Here is an 18,963-nt window from a genome sequence, read left to right as displayed (position 1 = left end):
ACTTTACAATTAGAGTGTGATGGTAAATTTGAGAGTTGACTTCACACAAACTTTCTCTTGTATAAGAATTGTCTCGTGGGAAGTAATCTCATGCATGAAAGTTGATCTCTTGTGCGTGAGACTCAATAGCTCTGGTATGTGCATTGTGCAATTATACTATATCTCTAGAATGAATTCCTTCACTTTAATTTACTACAGCTAGATCTAGTACAATTAGAGTGTGGTATAGTAAATTTGCATAGTATTTGAGAGTTGACTTCACACAAAGTTTATCTTGTATAAGAATTGTATCGTGGGAATTAATCTCATGTATGAAAGTTGATCTCGTGTGCGTGAGACTCAAGGTATATACAAGTCATATAATTATAGCTCTGGTATACGTGCCCGCTTATACTGCAATAGATACATGCACTCTGACTATACAGTGTATATACCTCTAGAGAATTCCTCCACTTTATACTACTGTACAATTAGAGTGTGATGGTAAATCCTTGCTATGACAATGGGAATTTGAGAAGCTGGAAACTTAATACATATATCAGTTACACAAAATGCAGTGCAAATGGTTGTGAGCATATAGATAGTAAACATCACTTTTAGGGCTATTCCGTATGTAAAACGGTATAGAAACACGTTGTATAGATATAGAGTATAAGTAGAACATTCATGAGTATATATACCATCCTACTGAGCAAGTACACGTTGGAATGCAATTATAACTCATACAACCCGATCTTTTACGAACTATAGTCAAGTAGATCATGACGTGCATGAATGCATGCATGATGGGCTGCCTTGAGGCACTTAAGTCATTGCATAATGGTGTCAATTGTGACGGTATTAGTCTCGTGAATCAACCTGTCAACCACCTTTCCTGGAGGAGCACTTAAGTATGAAGGTCATTCACAATGCTATCAATTTTCATGGTATTAGTATCATTAATCAGCCTGTCAGCCACCTTTCCTGGAGGAGCACTTATTGTTAAGTATGAAGGTCATTCACAATGGTATCAATTTTCATGGTGTTAGTATCATCAATCAGCCTGTCAGCCACCTTTCCAGGAGGAGCACTCAATGGAATGTCATAATTGTCATTGCATTAGTGCAGGAAGAATGCAACTTGCTTTACTACAGCTCCTTGCCTGACTAACGGTCATAATAGTTAGGCTAGCTAAATGCGTCCCACTGCGTAGATCCTCTAATTGTGTCAATCTTTGATCTGATTGGTCAGGTCGGAATTCCACAATAGCAATACGAGGAAAGGCGGTTGATTCATGAGACTACTCTCTGTTATGTGCTAGCTTTGTCTCGATCAACTGCATGCATGTGCATGCCTTTGCTGTACCTGATTCTATAAAAGCACGCTATTTGGAGGTTTCTTCATTCTCAGCGGAGATTTCAAATCAACAAGAAAAGACGAGAAAAGCCAACGGAACGAAATGAAGTTGCTGCTGCTTGTGATTTGCTGTATGATTTCCACATCACTAGCTGGTCTGGTTGACAAAGAGGCTAAACTGGAAACAGTGCTCAAGTGAGTTATATACATATATAATATATATATTCCCCGAGATTATACCGGCCCTTTCTTATGTTTCAATGATTATCAGCAGTCTCATTAGCTGCATGCATCTATACCTATTTCTTGACAGGATACCATGTAATTATTATGCATGAATGCCTCTGCTTTGTTTCATATCAGTGAAGTTGAAGAGATATTGCAAGACCTGAAAGCTGATGATGATGAGCCTCATCTCGAAGCAATTGGAGACATTCAAAAACTTGAGTCGCTGATCAATGATCGGTATGTTTATGCTGACATTATAATTACCTTAAACGAGCCAGCCTGACGTTTTCAGTCTGTTTTTAGGGTACTAATTTTGACGGAATTGCAGCCAAATTTATTAGCTCAATAATTTATGTGTCAAAAGATGTACAAGTATGAGGTTGAACAGAAAATTTGGAGTCAGATATGAAAGAGCTATAGCTTGCTTAGCATGCATAATAATTATATGCTATACTCTCAAACATATATTTTCATTTTTTATTAACGCGGATATAATTTAGCGTTAATTACAAATTCACTAAAATTCGTTAAATCAATACCCGTTTCTAAATTAGTAACATTATGGTATAATTATGATTACCAACACGATATGCCACAATGCAAACAAGTTGTATGTTGAACTACTAATTATTTTTGTATAGTGAACTTCAGAATGGAGCAGATATCGAGGGAGATATTTCACCAAAGCCATCCCACGAACAAGACTCACAAGGGTAAATTTCTGCCAGATTTCAAAATTGGTTAATTACAAATTCACTAAAATTCGTTAAAATCAGTACCCGTTTCTAACATTATGGTATAATTATGATTACCAGCACGATATGCCACAATGCAAACAAGTTGTATGTAATTTTGTATAGTGAACTTCAGAATGGAGCAGTTATCGAGGGAGATATTTCACCAAAGCCATCCCACGAACAAGACTCACATGCAAGGGTAAATTTCTGCCAGATTTCAAAATTGGTTAATATTATATACATGTACTATAATTATGTACTCAATGTTATCTGCTCTACAGGAGTCCTGCCACCATGGAGGAGATGTTGCTTCACACTGAAAACATTGACGAGGCAACTGCTGAAGTGGAAGCTGCTGGGGGCCACATTCTACTCCAACTTGGTCACAACCTCTTGGTTGCAAATGTCCCCTCTCATGTAGCCAAGCAGAATAGCTTCAGTCAAGCTTCAGCCCATATTCCGAGCTCAGCATCAGCAGAAACTTTAAGCCATGCTAATGCCTACTGGATGTCACGAGAAGATGAGCTGAAACCACAACCAACGATTCAAAAGTGGACAGAAAAAACGGCTCCAATGGCCTTTAAACAAGAAGATTCAGACGAAGATTTTCAGGGAGATGCACCCTACCGCCGAACCATGACTGGGAAGATTGCCGTTCTAATTTTTATTTCTTCCGGTCCTGGTAGGTTAGCAATAAGCAATACGGAGAAAAAGAAGATTATAAGTGAATGTCTAGCAGGACTTAAATTCTGGTCAAACCAAGCTCGGAAAAATGGGATTAGGTTGTCGTTTGTGATGTATTATGGGAAGGCAAGAATCAGTGCTTCCAACCCAACCTCTTGCTCTAGCTACGCATCTTGCCACGACAAGTTTGCTAATCCTACACTCAGAGCTTTTGGTTTCCCAGCTGGTAAAGCTGGAAGGAACAGAGCAGCACAATATATTAAAAACCGTGGTCGTGCTAATGGTGCTTTCCTTGGTTTCTTCTCCAAGTACAAGCAAAGCCATTTCGCATATGCCTATTTTGGTGGCGGACCTTTGTACATGCAGTACAGCAATGACGGTTGGGGTTCTGATCAGATTGACAGGGTTTTCGCTCATGAAGTTGGACATGTTTTTAATGCTCCTGACGAATACACAAATTGTCAGTGCTACCAACGGTATGGCAAGGGAAGCTGCACTGCTAAAAATGCCAACTGCAAGACCTGCACTTCTTCTCAAGGTGGCTGCATTATGGACACCAATGATCTGGGCAACCTTTGCGAGTACACCAAGAAGCACGTGGGTTGGTGCTAAGAGACTAATACAAGGAATATATACTTCTGGACTGCTTTTTATGGACTTGACCTATCCTATAGTGCATGCATGCTGTGCATAGTTTAGCTATTTTACTTCTGGACTGCTTTTTATGGACTTGACCTATCCTATAGTGCATGCATGCTGTGCATAGTTTAGCTATTTTACTTCTGGACTGCTTTTTATGGACTTGACCTATCCTAGTGCTGCATGTGTATATATATAGTTTAGCTATTATAAACAGTTGACTATAATAATTTGTAGCTATATAATTATAGACACTTGTATAATTTTTATTATATGAGATTGACATTAGCTACACTTAAAGTTTTGGTTCATTGAAATATAGTATACATGCATGTTACTGTAATGAAAGTAAATTATAGGACTCATGTGTTTAAAACATACAAAACCATAACAAAATGGTTTTGTAATGTATGTTCAAAACATAATTATGGCATGGTCTAATTAATTGCAAGATAATCTGCCAAAGGGGGTTCTGAAAGTGGTGAGCGGATTAGACTCGGAAATTCGAAATTGGCATCTAAGTTTGGAAACACCTTTTCACCTGCCAAAGTTACTAAGGGCCTGAGGGTCTCATAATCCCATAGTGACTGTTGGATGAGGCCTATAACTAATTTAGAATTGTGCTAAGCATGCATGCAAGCTAAGCTATTATTAACACAAAGAGTCTTTGCAACCAAGAGTTTCTACGAGTCTCAAGCAACGTTAAAGCTTCGCTCTGGCTAAGTCTACATAAAAACTCACATTGAAGGCCATTTCCGTCTCTTGAGAATCATGCATAGCAAAAACTGCTAATAGAAAGGTGCTTTTTTACTTAATAGTTAGCTCTGCACTAGAGCACTAGCTATTGGTAGCTGCCTGCAAAGCTGCATTGCAAAACACAAAAAAATTATTTTTAATGCATCATCGTTACTATGACTTCAAGTGCCAACTGGCAAGTGCACGGTAAAAGGTATCTCTTTCTACACACACTATTGTGTTAAGTCCACACAGATACCGTAGTACGTATATATACCTTGCCACATCCATGCCAGCATACTTATCTTTTGGACTCCTTGTGACACCATCCTGTTGAGCTCATCCTTCACTATATCTTCGAGGAGTTAATTGATACTCGATCTCCTTGGTATTGTGAGAATGTAAGGTTTGGCTCTGTCTTGCATATATATTCGCCTTGCACTTTGCCCAAGCCTTTGAAGAGCTCCATTTGACTCACTCGCACTTCTTCTTCGCTAGCCCCAGCGCTTGTATTGCTGGCTGTCTTATAGGAGTGGCTTGTGAAAGCGCTTTAATGCTACTGTTGGGTTTCATTGGCTCTTGTTATTGAGTTTCCCTATGAAGTTACCAGATGACAGCATTGTTCGGCGTCGGAAAGTTTCATCGGCACCTCCACACAGTACAGGTTGTCTGTACATTGTAGGAATTAAGTTTTACCATCGCTTCAGATGGCACAGCGAGCCTTCTTTCATTATAGGTAGCGTCTGCCTTCACTAGGCATTGCTTGTGAAGAAACTGAACCCTCAGTAGCGAGATTGGATACCAGACATGCAGTGTACTACCAAAACTATGTCTGCAGTTTTACGACAGGACTGGCAGATTAGAAATTGCTTGGTTTGACGAACAGTTTGGAAGTTCTTTGCTGCTACATGTAGATGTTGACATTGAGTCCAGTCCATTGACTAACACTTGCCCACCAGATTGTGAAATCGGTGAATGTATTGCCAGTAGATATACAGGTAAATATTGTTTGGGACTGTGGGACTGTATAGGACAGTGGGACTGTATAGGACAGTACATGTAAGTATATATACTGTTACTGGCCTAGGTATAGATCTGATGTCTGAACCATGCCAGTCGTACATGGCACACAAGTGGATAGAGGAGAAGTTAAGGTATAGAGAGTGTCACACCGTGTACCAGCTGACAGAGGAACATAAAGTATGCCTGCATGTATGGTGGCAGAGCCGACCAGGAGGTACCTGTATAGCTCAGTATATAATCATAGATTAAGGAAGATCTTAGGGATTGGAAACAGGGGTCCACGCACGTGACTTTTTCTTGGCTTTACATTTGGGGGCATGCAGGGCCTATTCCTAAACTATCCGTGTTGCTCCCCGCCAAACCCCAGGAAACACTTTTATTTGTTTGAGGTCTTATGCAGACCTTTGTAAGGTCCCCCAAAACTTGATTTCCATACCCCTGGGTATCATGTGGAAAACACACAAAAAAATTCTCGGTTGTTGGAAAAGAGCTAGAGGTACATAGCGTTTTTTTTCACCGTTTGAGATGGACTGCCATAGGCTATGTACCAATAACATTTATAATAATTATAGCTAAGACTGTCTAGCTATGTAGTTTCCTGGATTATATACATATTATATTACATAATTATGTCCTCAAGTATGGAAATGAAGTGTAAGTTAAGCAGCAGTCTTTTTATATTGACAGTAAGACAATCGTTTGCATGCATGTCTCCTCAACCGTTTCCAGCCTGGATTTTCTTTCCACGTTGGAGTATTCAAGGTCAAACCTGTTTCCAATCCGCCCTCTCTTCCTCTATGGTATAACTTATGTTAGCTTGTCTTCAGACTTGCTCATACATTTGTTTCTCATTTCCTAGCTATTTCTCATTTCCTCATTCCTTGTTTTATCACACCCGTAAAACAGTCTTTTTAGTAAAACTTGCAATTTCTGTGTAACTTGGCTGTAACCACATTTGTAACCACAGTATAAGGATGATATGATTATTAAACCATGTTCATGCAGTAAGCACAAGCACTAAGTCAAACATTTAACTAGGGGTACACATGCACGGTGCAATCCTGGCTCAGTCCATTAAATTTAATTTTGCTTTGCTTATGTTGTAATGTAATGTAATGTGGCAGATTGTCACAGCAAGAACCATAGTTGAAGTAAGTACACTATAACGGCCGTGCAGAGCTTCGATTCACTGTGGGACGAGAAGTCGTTCAGAGAGTATAGCGTTGATGTAGAGTACCTGTGCTGAGTTTAGAACGAAACCCCTTGAGTGCATGGAGAGCAACTGGAGCTAGTTTGAATCGACCAACCACCACCATGCACCACCACCACTACCACTACCGTTGATTTCGATTGAACCTGATTATAGCCTCGCTTCGCTCGAAACTATACAGTCATGTAACAGCAAGCATGCATTAAATAACCTTTCAGCACAGCCTCAGAATGTATGCCAATGAAATTTGGTTGAGAATGGTGTATTCAGTATTCTATTTGACCTTGACCCATTTGCGAGATTCCCTATGAGCTATCACAGGGTGGCGGTGGTGGTGGTTTCAGTGTGGTAGGCCAGTAGGAAGAGAAGCAACATGCATTACTGTATGCAACATTGCTGCAAAATATCAAAATAAGTTGCTATATAGCCTCCTTCACAAGGTCTGGCCTGGAATCGAATCGATGCTAAAGTAATAAGTTGCATGATGATCATGGGTGTAGTGTTATCGAGAACCCCGGACACTCTTTCTTCATTGAGGAGCTGGCAAAGTCATTATGGTGTGTACGCAGAGTGCTCAATGGTATTCATAACCATTAGCTATGTGGTTACAACTGTGGTTACAGCCAGAATATGCAAGTTTTACGGTACTTGTTTGTGCAGTGAGTTTTCCCCAGAATCTGATAAATCACAGATCTACCACCCACCTATTATCTACCCCACATGCAGCACTAAGTATAGTCAGCATGCAGTTACATCATAATTATATTGAATAGGAAGAGGGAATTGGAAACGGATGTGTATCTAACGTTGGTAATATCTAGTACCTTGACTTGTCTGCTAGATTATACTAGTCTACATTTGTCTAAAACTTACACACACTTAAGACCATTATTATAGGACACAGTACACCGATGAGTTGCACAGTCTTAGCTATATTAGAAGCATTCTAGGCACATAATTTAAAGATCTCATAGCCTGACAAGAACGTTTTGTACCTCCACAAAAGTTTTTTTCTTTTCCAACTGATGCTCATCATTAGGGGGCATGAGAATGACGTTTTAGGGGGGCTCTGAATATCTTGTAGTGATCATAATTCATGAAACATTGTTTCCTGCGTGTTGAGCAACCATAACACGGATTGACATCAAAGGCTCTCTGGTGCCATGCTGCAAATTCAATGTAAAATGTCACGTGACGCTACTTCCGTTTCCAATCCCTCTCCCTATTCAATCTATGGTTACATGTATTTGTTTTCTGCAAATCTTATCAACTTGGTGAGAGTATTTGTAGAACCTACTCCAATTCAATTCCACATAATTATCTAAGAGAGGTACTTAAGGAAAAAGTAAATGAGTACTTAACTCACTTTTAAAACCAACTGATAAAGAAATCATGTCATACATGCTCCATTTGTTGAAGAAGATCCATGCACCACGACAAGTAGAGGGAGATGAAGTAATGTCCCGTAGTTTCATTCACGTTGTGTTAATTATAATATTTAGTGGTCGTTCCTCTTAATAACAATATTTTCCTAGATTCTATTCATATGTACATCCATTGTTTATAAATAATCATGACAAGAAAATTAAAGTAGAAAAATTGCATGCCATTGGGGCGGGGCATGTCATGGGGGCATAATTATCAAGCTATTAATAATTACAGGAGTGCATGCATGCAAAACATCACTGTATATAACACCTGATGATTTGCCAGGAAAACCACAAAATAGCGTGAAAAATAGGCCCTGATAACTTCCGATTTTTTTCTCCCATTATTCTAATTCATGAAAAATGTGCCTATATATCATTCTCATTAAAAATCTATGACATAATACCGTAGAGACTCTCGTTAATCTGGTCACCCTTGGGACCATGCACTTTGGCCGGAATATATATATAGCGAGGTGGCTGTATTTTGGGAAATAGCCGTGGCTTAAAAACGACCTTACCTCGAATTTAATGACTAAAAAAATTTTGCGGTTCTTGTCTCGAGGATAATGAAGGATAATGAATCATTCTGTTCTCTATTTAAGTGTAATCCAATTTTATTTGCTAAACCACAACCAAAACCTCATATCCGGCCGTATTAAATACACGTATAAAATTACATTGAAAACCTTGTTTGGGACAGCCAGCACTGGCCGGTATACGGAATAGCGAGTGGCCGTACTTCGGGGTGAGTTTTTTTGCAGTAAACATATATATATAGCTAGCATTCCGTGCCAAGCCAAATGGCCGTACTTCAGAGAGCTGGAATAGCGAGAGTCTACTGTAATTATACCATTCAGGGCTGGTGCGCGAGACTAGGTATATAGCATACCCTGTTCCAAGTATTCCAAGTGTTCATATTAATTTGATCCACTGTCAATCAAGAAGCTATCTCCTCCCGGTAAAATAATGTGTTAAAATAATGTGTTAAAATACCTGGATACCTAACTAGCTGACATGCGCCTCCAACGACCTCGTTCCCAGCCTCGTTGTCTCTAAAATAACGCCTGGCCACCAACTAAACTTTGTTCTATTAAAGAAAACCCGGCCTTGGGATCAAGGCTACCTATACCAATGGATATTCTTTTCACATAACTCACCTCTTCGTCAAATGGGAAAAGCCTCGCTCCAATCTCACTGAGTGCCAGCGGGGACAGTGGGAAGATATGCTCAGCAACAGCTGCGGAACCCAATTAAGAAGTGTAACTCAACACAGCCTTTTCTGACGGGAGCAAAGTTGCAAAAGCATGCAGTGAATTCCAGCCCTAAGATTTCAACGAGAAATCAAAAAACTTGGTCATAATTTCTCTTGTATCGATCGGATATCAATCTTTTTTCCAAATCAATGACATGTTCGTCAGCAAGACAAGTCACATTGAGATAAGGGAAGAGGTTGGTAGATTTAGTTTTGTAGATCTTGGGGCACCCTTCTTTTGAGTAAAACCGTTGAAGAGAGCACTCTTGGAAGTAAGGACACACAAATACATTTCGATCATCTATTAATTGCAGAATGAAACTACTCATCTCCAGAGAACCATCACCATCGTCAGCATGGTGTACGTGACTCGATTTTTCGGAAGATTTATGCTCACATGCTTTTCGATAATTTTTTTGCAGAATTTTCACAATATCAGCATTGAACGGACCTTTGAGTACGAGATAAATCCACGGAAAATATTACCCGGGAGAGATTCCTGACAGAAGAGTCCTGGACTGATTTAATAAGTAAATCCTTGACTGATTTAATAACAGGTGTTTTGTCCTGCTCTGCCATGGTTATAATGGGTTAGGCTACTATACGTTCACTCAATGTACTTAAAGTGGGTCAATGACATCACTGCATTCTTTCACTTTCTAGATAATTATAGATCTACACTTAATTTTACATGAGCCCACTACCTAGACTGGATACTATAGCATGGCAGCGGTCTTCTAACCCTATAATAATTATTGCCACTATTATAATAAGATATACCTTATATATAATGGTGTTACTATTATAAATTGATACTAATTTTAGCGAATTTGATTAACGCTACGTGCTAATAGTTAAACACTCATTAAAAAAAAGTTCTAATGAAAATGTACTTTTAAGAGTATAATTATGCTATATATATATATATATAATTTATGACTACAAATTTTCCGTTCAACCTTAAAAACTCATACTTATATATACCTGTATAACAAATTAATAATTGTTGTGCTAATGAATTTGCTACAAATCCGCCAAAATTAGTACCTTAAAAACAGAAAACGCTAAAATTACTACCTGCATGTCTGTAACAGTGACCTAGCTTAAGGTATCCTATCCATGCAGAGAAGGGTCAGTATACGTACGATGATTCGAACTTTTTTCCAAGCATCATGTCTCACCACCAAAAGTATGCGGAGAGTGAATAGCCCATGAATAAGAATCATGAGAAGAGGCGTAAGGAATATGACATACTATACTGTCCTCCTTTGGTCTCAGTGGTAACAAGTTCACTGTGAGGTCAAGGTTCCAAGCACAGGTTGTCTATATACATGCACGAGAGGGAAATCTTGCTCATCTTCAATCTGCACATGCAGAAATGTATCCCAGCCGTGACGTCATGCAATAAGTGAGTAAATGAATTTCTAACCCTTTATATACGTGAACTTGACTAATCGACCCGGATATAATTATATAAGACATCATGTATAAATGGGGCTTATGACTATAGTATATTGGCATGAAACACAATCCTTGCACGCATTATAAATTGAAAAGGATTATATACATGATTATTCAAATTAAACTCTCGACAGGCATACTTATACATGCATGCATGAATGTACTAGCTAGCTGGTTAATTAATTGTGCAAGTTCTATTACAAAACTAACACTGACTCTGCAGCACTACATGAACTCTACACTATAAATTTATGCGTGCATGCATGCATGCAGTTGAAAACTCACACAGCAAATTAAGATATAGATTTAGGGACCTCTGTATCCTTAAGATGGACTGTAGTCTTCATTGGGTGTGGATCACGATGAGATGAGAACTTGACAGGATCAACGTTTTTGCTAAAATCCGTCTCAGGGATTTTAGCCTCAACTCCAGAGAAGGACCGATCCTGACTTGGTGTCGTCTGCATGAATGAATATTGACAGTAAATAGACAGTGGGCTTCAAGACAATTCTTTTGAGCTTTGTTGTACGCATCATAAGCGGGTCACCTTGTTGTGGCCTTTCTCACGAGCAGATTGAGCATTTTGTGATGTCATTTTAACCTGAATGTGTTCCTGCATGCTTGACATTGTCTCTATATATTCAGGATTAAGTGTAGTCTTCATTGGGTGTGGATCAGGAGATCCACAGATAAGATCCCGAGAAGATGAGAACGACAGGACAGGACAGCTAAAGTCAATATCTGTCTCAGGAGATCCACAGATCAGATCCAGGAGATCAGGAGAAGATGAGAACGACAGGACAGGACTGTCACAGCTAAAGTCAATATCTGTCTCAGCATCAAGGCAGGTATCAACTTCAGAGAAGGACCAATTCTGACTTCGTGTCTGCATGAATGAATATTGACAGTAAATAGACAGTGGGCTTCAAGACAATTCTTTTGAGCTTTTTTGTACGCATCATAAGCAGGTCACCTTGTTGTGGCCTTTCTCACGAGCAGGCTGAGCATTTAGTGATGCCATTTTAACCTGCATGTGTGTCAATTGTGTGCAATCAAGAGTATAGATAAGAGTAAGAGTGTTGAACTGCTAGTACAATGGTTTGCAGAACAGTTAATTGTCATACTCAGATAGGCATGCAGTAGGCGCTGGCTCTTAAATGTGTTGTGGTTTTGTGGTCTGTTCACACTACTCATGAATCAATCATGACGGCAACTGTGTTGAGCTGTACAACATTTAATTAATCTTCTGAATAATATGGTGTATATATCTTCCCACAAGAAAAGTACTGAAAAGTAAGTAAAATTTAATCAACGTTGCGTGTTTGAATTTATACTACTCTCTTCAGTGCTGCATGCTCCTGCTAGCTATAACAGGACTGCACCTACTAACAGGCCTGGACCATATTCAGAGGATTATTAAAAGTGATGGGCAGTTCAGCTCTTGACAGCAACTTTAAAAGAGGTCATTCCATGAAGATTCATGAGTATATAAAAGGTCTAGTACTGCACAGTACGGTGTTACAAACGACAGATCACAGTTTAATTACTTAACAGTACTCATTAATAATTGAATAGTGACGCAGTGATGACGCATGTTAATTAAATGCGGTTCCACGATTACTACAGCAGTTCAACACTCCTAATTCTGTGCTATGATTATTGTTGAGTCAGCAAATATGTGTTAGCTACGTTGATGCTCAATGCATTGACCTTATAGTGGCAAGGGGGGTGTGAACATGCATGTGAACAATTGCTAGGATTGGCCAGAAGAACCACTAAAAAGCGTGGAAACAAGAAATCAGACGAAAGCATAACTCTAATCCGTTACAACGTCATAAACCAAGTATAGTGTACCTTACATTATAGCATCACAATAATTATGTTCCAGATTCATCCAAACATCAATTCCTCACAAATCATACATTTATGTATGTATATATAGGGATTGGTCATCACCCTAGTGAAATTGCTAGGATTGGCCGGGAAAACTACAAGCGAAAAAAGTACATGTTCATGACGTTGTAACGGATTGGAGTTATATGTTCTCGTCTGATTTCTTGCTTCCACGTGGTTCTTCTGGCCAATCCTAACATTATAAATGTTTTTCTAGTCGGATTATCTTAGAGATTACATGAAGTATGAAGCCAACCAACTGCTACATACAGGCTCTAAAATGCTACATACCCTGTACTCTCTGTTCACATCTGCTCCTCTGTCAATCAGCATCTGGGCAGTCTCAGTGTAGCCTTCATCACAGGCAACATGGAGTGGGGTGTCCCTCGTCTGTAACACAATTTACTACTGTATAATTATATATACACTGTATTACTAGTCTAAGAATGTTTTGCAAGTGAAGAACCGTTGAAAATAATGACACTTAACAGATATCTGGCTTTTATGCTCTGACAACTATCGTAATGTCACACAATCAGCGAAATGATCAAAACTGGCAACATTCGATGCTCGCAAATGTTCTAGTAATACGGTATCTCAGATTACACTTTAAATATAAATACGGCACACATATATACATAATTATGCATGACTATATAAATTATATATACCGTATTTACTTGATTAAACGCCCGGGCATTGATTTCCTAGCAGCATCTGTAGAGGGGCGTTTAAACGAGATGGGCGCTTATTCGAAACGGGCGTTTATTGTTTTGTCTACTTCAAACTCTTGCTCATCAGCAGTTATTATGCTCTTTTTGGCTGCTCTCAGCTTCAATCTTAAGTCGTAGGAGTGGTGTTTCTCCCTCTGTGTCCTCTCTGCCATCATAAATAGTATCTGCCCTTATTTCAGCTGGTTCCACGTGCTAATTCAGCTCCACCCACAGTGCCACGCCCCATACATGGGCGATTATTTAAGAGGGGCGTTTATTGGCTTTTACCATGGGCGTTTAAACGAGATGGGCGTTTAATCAAGTAAATACGGTACATGCCCAAGCATTTATCTAACTTTTGTTTTATACGTAACATACCTCCCCATGTTGCTGGTTCACATCTGCTCCCCTGTCAATCAGCAACTGGGCAGTCTCTGTGTGGCCTTTCTTACAGGCAGCATAGAGTAGGGCCCTCGTCTGTAATACAATTTAATTCTCATGGCTATACACTATAGTTATAACACGGGCACGAGGGATATATGCCATTAGGAGCACATTACAGAAGGAGCGTCTTACCTCGGGAATCACATCTCGTGGAAGTTTGCAAAGCATGACCTTATATGCAAAACCACTAAGTGGGTCTGCGGGCGAGCGCTAATTGAGCTGACGGTGCACTTTTACCAAGCATAGGTCAATAAAAGTGAAAAGCTACAGCTAGCTAGTTAGGTATAGGCCTGGTAGTAAGCTCTCTCTTCTAAGAACCCCAGTAAGACTGCCTACTGCAAAAACAAAACACCTAGTATGTGTTAGTCTAAGTCTAGCAAACTTTCTCTGTACAAAGTGACTGGATATGCTCCTATTTTAGAACTTTCTGTACCTCACCAATGACAGTCTCTTCCATGATGTATACTAACATCCATTAAAGATCCTAGCTATTCATTTTAGCTCTTTCTGGCTCAACCTAGCTCTCCTGCTGCTGCACTACATACAAAATCCGTTTATAATGATATTCACAGGCTGACCGCGGTCTGTAATTTATGTACACAGTACTTACACACTTTTCTTATAAGGCAATGCGGCGTTTAGGAAAGCACACGAGATGCGATTTCTGAACCCATGCACAGTTAGACGCTCCTTTTGTAATGTGCTCCTGATGCCATGCATCTCGAGTGCACGTGTTTATATCCCGAGGGCATAGCAACATAACACTGTCTTAGTAACACAATATAAACTGCACAAAAAGATGACAAAGACAACTCTAGATACAGCTCGAAATGACTAAATACTGCTCAACCACGAATATTTTATCCCCTGTTATTCTGTGGTTGGTATTTTTGGCACAGTTTGGTACTTAGAGCACGGCTGGGGTATAGATAGAGCACAGTTGGTGATTATTTTTAACTCATAATATTTTATAATAATAGCTACAACTGCTCCATGGTTGCAATGCAAATACAGCTAAGTGACTCTGTATTAAAGTTTCTGGCAATGCTGTCTTGCAAGCAGCTGCTCAAGGATCAATCAAGTGCAAGTAAGAGTTTCTATATATAGGCTTCTATAGTCATGTTTTCTTGGATTTTAATTCGCAAAATAATGCTTCGTTATTGAGTTATGCCTAGTTTTGGGTAACCTAGTTTTGCTTACTTGGAATAACATTGCAGCCTCTTCAGAAGAGCACGTAGCCAAACTTGTTTACCGAGTGTTGCTACTCTACTTAATAGTTAGCTCTGCACTAGAACGTTAGCTATTGGTAGCTGTAAGAGTGAGAATTGAGACAGCTGCAAGGCTCTGCTGTGCTGATGCCATTAATTTTAGACTTGAACTTTTGGCATTGATCGTTTTTAACGGTCGATGAGTTTCCCTGTGATTCTGTGCATGCAGCAGATTAATTAATGCTATCACCTCCACCAAGGCATCAGCACCCCCCGCGATTAGGCCTTGCCCAATTATGCTAGCATAATTTTGAGACTAATAGGTGCGGTGGAGCATTGAGCATTACGCCAGCCAAATAGGTAAAAGCCTATTAGGCAATTTTACCAAATGTTACAGTATTTATAGAAGCACTGGCTAGACTGGCTAGTAGTAGTGACTACTGAGTATATACGTATGGAAGGTGCTAGTAGTGCTACCAGATCAGTTGACTCTTTTCTAGTTCCTTAGACTCAGCAAAATTCTTGCGGTTACAATTTTTAGGCCTTCCACCCACACAAAATGTTTTTTTAGATGCAGAACAATGTAAAATAAGCAGAAAAATGTGACGACACACAAACATAATTATGCATGCCCAATTAAGCATTCATCTGCTTTGTATATACGTAGCCTCGTTCCCAGGCCGATCCGTCTCCAATTGACCGCTAGGAGTCGACCTAGCGTTCAATTGGAGACGGATTGGCCTGGGAACGAGGCTACTTTGTACGTAACATACCTCCCCATGTTGCTGGTTCACATCTGCTCCCCTGTCAATCAGCATCAGGGCAGTCCTAGTGCGGCCATTTTTACAGGCAACATGGAGTGGGGTCTCCTTCATCTGTACCAAAATTGACATGCACAGCATGAAGCGAACAAACTGCTACAGGCTATAATTTACATTAATTACATACAAAAAAGAGAAGCGTATACACTCCTTAATTCACAGCTCGATCCTCGCACACCACTTGTACTGGACTGAACATCCATGGCATGTGCATAATCAAAAAGCGTTGTGCACGTAAAAAACTGCGCTTCCAAGCCATATATACCGTATAGCGGGTACATTTTAAGGGTATAAACTTTTGCGGAATGACCGTTAGAAAGGTTTTTGTGGAATAGCAGCCTTTCTGCAGCATGCATGCATGCATGCATGCGATATTAGGTATAAATGTTTGCGGTAGACGCTTGATCAGCAAAAACCACGAATATTTATACCCTAACTAGCTCGAAATATACCTGCTATACGGTACATATACCGGTAATGCTCTTATGTATTATCTACTATACAGTAGACCCTCGTTAATTTGGTCACCCTTGGGACCGACCATGCAGCTTGGCCGGAATAGCGAGGTGGCTGTATCTCAGGAAATAGCCGCGGCTTAAAAATAACCTTACCTCGAATCTAATGACTACTTTTGCGGTTATTGTCTCGAGGATAATGAAGTAATGAATCATTCTGTTCTCTATTTAAGTGTAATCCAATTCTATTTGCTAAACCACACCCAAAAGGTCATATCCGGGCATAATATACGTACATTGAAACCTTGTTTGGGATAGCCAGCACTGGCCGGTAAACGGAATAACGAGTGGCCGTACTTCAGGGTGAGTTTTGTGCAGTAAACATAATAATAGCTAGCATTCCGTGCCAAGCCAAATGGCTGGTATATCGAGGTGGCCGTACTTCAGAGAGCCGGAATAGTGAGAGTCTACTGTAATTATAATTATAGTGACTTTTGTGTACCTTCTACAAAAAGGCTGTGACTACACTACAAACTATTATTGATTTCCTCTTTCTTAGCAAGTAAAATCAAAGCCACTTGGCTTTTGGTTGGTCAGTAATATTCATTTTTGCAGTATAGTAAGCGGGTTTTGATATAGCAGACTGCATGCATGCATGCATGTGTGTGTATTCTATTCATTTTTACTGACATAGCAGACTGCATGCATGCATGTGTGTGGATTATACCCAACTAAAAAGACGTTAAGTTACGTATATCAAGATTAAATGTGGTTTGTATTCATTATACTCGCTCAGCACAGTATATATTTTACGGCATAATTTTCTACATCTCTATGACTCTACTGGAAACTTACGCACACTATACAGATAGATCAAGAATTTGCTGTCAAAGCTGCTTTTTATTGCTTGGATGAGTGACTAACTATGCTGTTATCTTGTTCCACTATTGCCATTGCTGATACAAGTAGCTCAGTAGTTAGTTTATAATTATACAGGGTATAGAAACATGGAAGAAATAAAGAAGATGTTGCATGACCAAATATACTCTTTCCATTGTATTTTTCTCCTATAAGGTTACTATATTATAGAGACGGGCAATAATTGTTAGATATTTCTCTGTTTTTAGGATGCTAATTGTGGCGGATCTGTAGCAAATTTATTAGCTGCAATAGCATAATTTTGTTAAAAGATGTACAAGTATGAGTTTTAAGGTTGAATGAAAAGTTTGGAGTCAGATACAGATTAAAAGAGGGTTTGCTTGCTTAGCATACTCTCATGAATTTTCAGTTATAATTATACTATGGTCCGCCCTCGTGCTTGGTGTGGTTTACGTTGCCATAAATCCCTAGCAACCATAGTATGAGTGTTATATATCCTATGTGATTGGCTAGCTATAATTGCGCATTTATACTCCTCTACCATGGTAACTCACGTTTCACATTGTGGAAAAGTTTGCTCTGTCAATAGCTAGCTAGCTACAGGTACTACTGCTTACCGTTCAACACCAGAGTTCTTTATTGCCACGCTGTCAAAGAAACACTTTGAGCCCTGCTCTGACTCCTCCTCCATGACTAAAGCCTCACAAACTGCTAAAGCCACCCATACCCATGCACAGAGCTGGAGCCAGACGGTGCGCAGTGCAGTGCCATGGCAATTACGTTCCAGATTCATCCAAACATCAATTCCTCACAAATCATACATCTATGCATGTAGTGTATGTGTATATAGGGATCAGTCATCACCCTAGTGAAATTGCTAGGATTGGCTGGGAAAACTACAAGCGAAAAAAGTACATGTTCATGACGTTGTAACGGATTGGAGTTATAATGCTCTCGTCTGATTTCTTGTTTCCACGCTTTTTAGTGGTTCTTCTGGCCAATCTTAGCAATTTTTCACATTGTAAATGTTTTTCTAGTCGGATTATCTTAGAGATTACATGAAGCACGAAGCCAAGGGCCAACCAACCGCTATACATACAAGCTCTAAAATGTTACATACCCTGTTCTCTTTGTTCACATTTGCTCCTCTGTCAATCAGCATCTGGGAAGTCTCAGTGTGGCCTTTCTCACAGGCAGCATGGAGTGGGGTGGTGTCCCTCATCTGTAACACAATTTACTATTGTATATACACACCGTATTACTAGTCTATAAGAATGTTTTGCAAGTGAAGAACCATTGAAAATAAGCAGATTCTGACACTTAACAGATATTTTATACTAGCTCTGACAACTATCGTAATGTCACACAATTAAATAATTCAGCAAAATGATCAAAATTGGCAACATTCGATGCTCGCTAGTAATATGGTACGTATCTCAGATCACACTTTAAATATAAAATAATACGGCACACATAAATATACATAATTATGCATGACTGTATATATATAATTATACATGCCCAAGCATTCATCCAACTTTTGTTTTATACGTAACATACCCTCCAATGTTGCTGGTTCACATCTGCTCCTCTGTCAATCAGCAACTGGGCAGTATCAGTGTGGCCATTCTTACAGGCAATATGAAGTGGGGTATTCCTCGTCTGTAACACAATTTAATTCTCATGCATGGCTATACACTATATAATTAATTATGTAGTTTTCTGTACAGAGATCAAAGGAAAAACTATGCTAACAAATACTATAGACTAGGATATACAACTATAGTAACCACAGACAGTGCTCTATTACCGTAT

At 39.4% G+C, this 18,963-nt stretch overlaps 2 protein-coding genes across 3 annotated transcripts in view; one reads left to right on the top strand and one right to left on the bottom strand.

Annotated features, from left to right (window-relative positions):
* The window catches only part of LOC135335772 (uncharacterized), a 58,990-nt gene that overhangs the window by 24,586 nt on the left and 15,441 nt on the right, over positions 1–18,963 (bottom strand). The window contains exons 15-22 of one of the 2 annotated variants that reach the window (XM_064531322.1): positions 18,709–18,810; positions 18,269–18,370; positions 15,767–15,868; positions 13,720–13,818; positions 12,920–13,018; positions 11,709–11,762; positions 11,283–11,621; positions 10,789–11,195 (exon numbers count right to left, since the gene is read on the bottom strand). In XM_064531322.1, coding sequence (XP_064387392.1) covers positions 11,028–11,195; positions 11,283–11,621; positions 11,709–11,762; positions 12,920–13,018; positions 13,720–13,818; positions 15,767–15,868; positions 18,269–18,370; positions 18,709–18,810 — 1,065 coding nt within the window. In that variant the 3' untranslated portion in view covers positions 10,789–11,027. Of the gene's footprint in view, positions 1–10,788; positions 11,196–11,282; positions 11,622–11,708; positions 11,763–12,919; positions 13,019–13,719; positions 13,819–15,766; positions 15,869–18,268; positions 18,371–18,708; positions 18,811–18,963 lie in introns of those variants that run through there. The other variant, XM_064531321.1, reaches the window with a different exon arrangement.
* On the top strand, positions 942–3,858 carry LOC135335790 (uncharacterized). The gene is made up of 4 exons (XM_064531361.1): positions 942–1,530; positions 1,699–1,800; positions 2,205–2,276; positions 2,582–3,858. The coding sequence occupies exons 1-4, from the start codon at positions 1,439–1,441 to the stop codon at positions 3,594–3,596; spliced, it is 1,281 nt and encodes a 426-aa protein (XP_064387431.1). The 5' UTR covers positions 942–1,438; the 3' UTR covers positions 3,597–3,858.

Source organism: Halichondria panicea, chromosome 5 (assembly GCF_963675165.1).
Source record: "Halichondria panicea chromosome 5, odHalPani1.1, whole genome shotgun sequence".
NCBI classification, from domain to species: domain Eukaryota; kingdom Metazoa; phylum Porifera; class Demospongiae; order Suberitida; family Halichondriidae; genus Halichondria; species Halichondria panicea.
The sequence above is the reverse complement of the archived record's forward strand: the minus strand, read 5'-3'. Positions and strand labels throughout refer to the sequence as shown.

Bases quoted from the DNA above. Each gene is read 5' to 3' on its own strand.
- LOC135335790 (XM_064531361.1), top strand. From the start codon at position 1,439: ATGAAGTTGCTGCTGCTTGTGATTTGCTGTATGATTTCCACATCACTA. The intron at 1,531-1,698 runs GTGAGTTATATA...GTTTCATATCAG, and splicing joins AAACTGGAAACAGTGCTCAA to TGAAGTTGAAGAGATATTGC. The intron at 2,277-2,581 runs GTAAATTTCTGC...TCTGCTCTACAG, and splicing joins CACGAACAAGACTCACAAGG to GAGTCCTGCCACCATGGAGG.